The sequence below is a fragment of the Aureococcus anophagefferens genome (assembly GCF_000186865.1).
Source record: "Aureococcus anophagefferens unplaced genomic scaffold AURANscaffold_1287, whole genome shotgun sequence".
In the NCBI taxonomy this organism is placed as follows: Eukaryota; class Pelagophyceae; order Pelagomonadales; family Pelagomonadaceae; genus Aureococcus; species Aureococcus anophagefferens.
Window position 1 is genome coordinate 752 of NW_008706343.1, and position 950 is coordinate 1,701.

A 950-nucleotide genomic window follows, 5' to 3' on the forward strand; every position below is an offset into this window, starting at 1 on the left:
GGAGAATGCTGAGCATGTTGGTCTTTGATGTTTTCCATGCGTTAAAGAGAGTTTGAACGAGATCGGGAGCATGTTGCACAGGAGTGTCAAACACATACAGGCTTTCAGGAATGGTATCCTCATCCTGCAATATTTGAAGAAAGTTAGGATAGTTTACTAGCTTCCTAACGTCGCTATGACGTCAGTCAAACTACTATCCAGCAGGTGCACTGTCCGGCGACTGTGCAACCTCGCTGAGCCTGGTGCTACCTGGCACGTCGCTGTGACGCTAACCAGACAGACACCACAGACACAGAAGAGCGCTATGCACTCTGTGCCTGCTTGGCAGTCACTCCTTCAGTTCGCTGTCTATAAGACTTGAAACTGGATTAGAATGAATTAAGGAAGGGAAGGGAAAACTAGCAGGATACGCAGTAGGAGCGCAGTGGGGTAAGGTGCACTGCAACATCAAGATGCAGTTCACTGTTCACTGAAGATGAAGATAGAAATCTCTCTATCTCTCTACGGGTATTACATCTAGCTGCCGCCGCGGGCCGCGCGCGGCGCCGGCCCGCGGTCGGCGCCGCGCGCTTCGCGCGGCGGGCCTGCGGCGCGGCGCTCGCGGCCTGGGCGGCCCGCGCGCGGCGGTCCGCGGCCCTGGGCCGGTTCCTCGCGGCGGGCGCGGGGCCCGCGGCGCTCCGCGCGCGGTCGCGGCGCCGGCGGCTCGCGCGGGGCCTCGGCGCGTGGCGGCGGCGCTGGGAGGCGCTCCACCGCGGCGCGGCGCCGGCGCTCGGCCGCTGGTGGAAGGCGCGAGTCGCCGACGTCGAGGGCCCCGCGGCCGCGGCGGACGTCGCGGCCGCGTTCCGGCGCCTCCGCCACGTCGCGCCGGCCTCGCGCGGCGCGCTCCGCACGTGGCGCGCGGCCGCGGCGGCGTCCGCGGCCGCCGCCGCGGACGGCGCGGCGCTCAGGAG

The 950-nt window shown here is 66.2% G+C and overlaps 1 protein-coding gene across 1 annotated transcript; it reads left to right on the plus strand.

The window, feature by feature from the left end:
- Positions 1-520: 520 nt before the first annotated feature.
- AURANDRAFT_69283 (hypothetical protein) lies at positions 521-911 on the plus strand (the record flags this gene model as incomplete). Its single annotated transcript, XM_009045044.1, has 1 exon — positions 521-911. A coding segment is annotated over one exon (391 nt), but the record flags the coding sequence as incomplete, so codon positions are not given.
- Between the last annotated feature and the right edge of the window lie 39 nt (positions 912-950).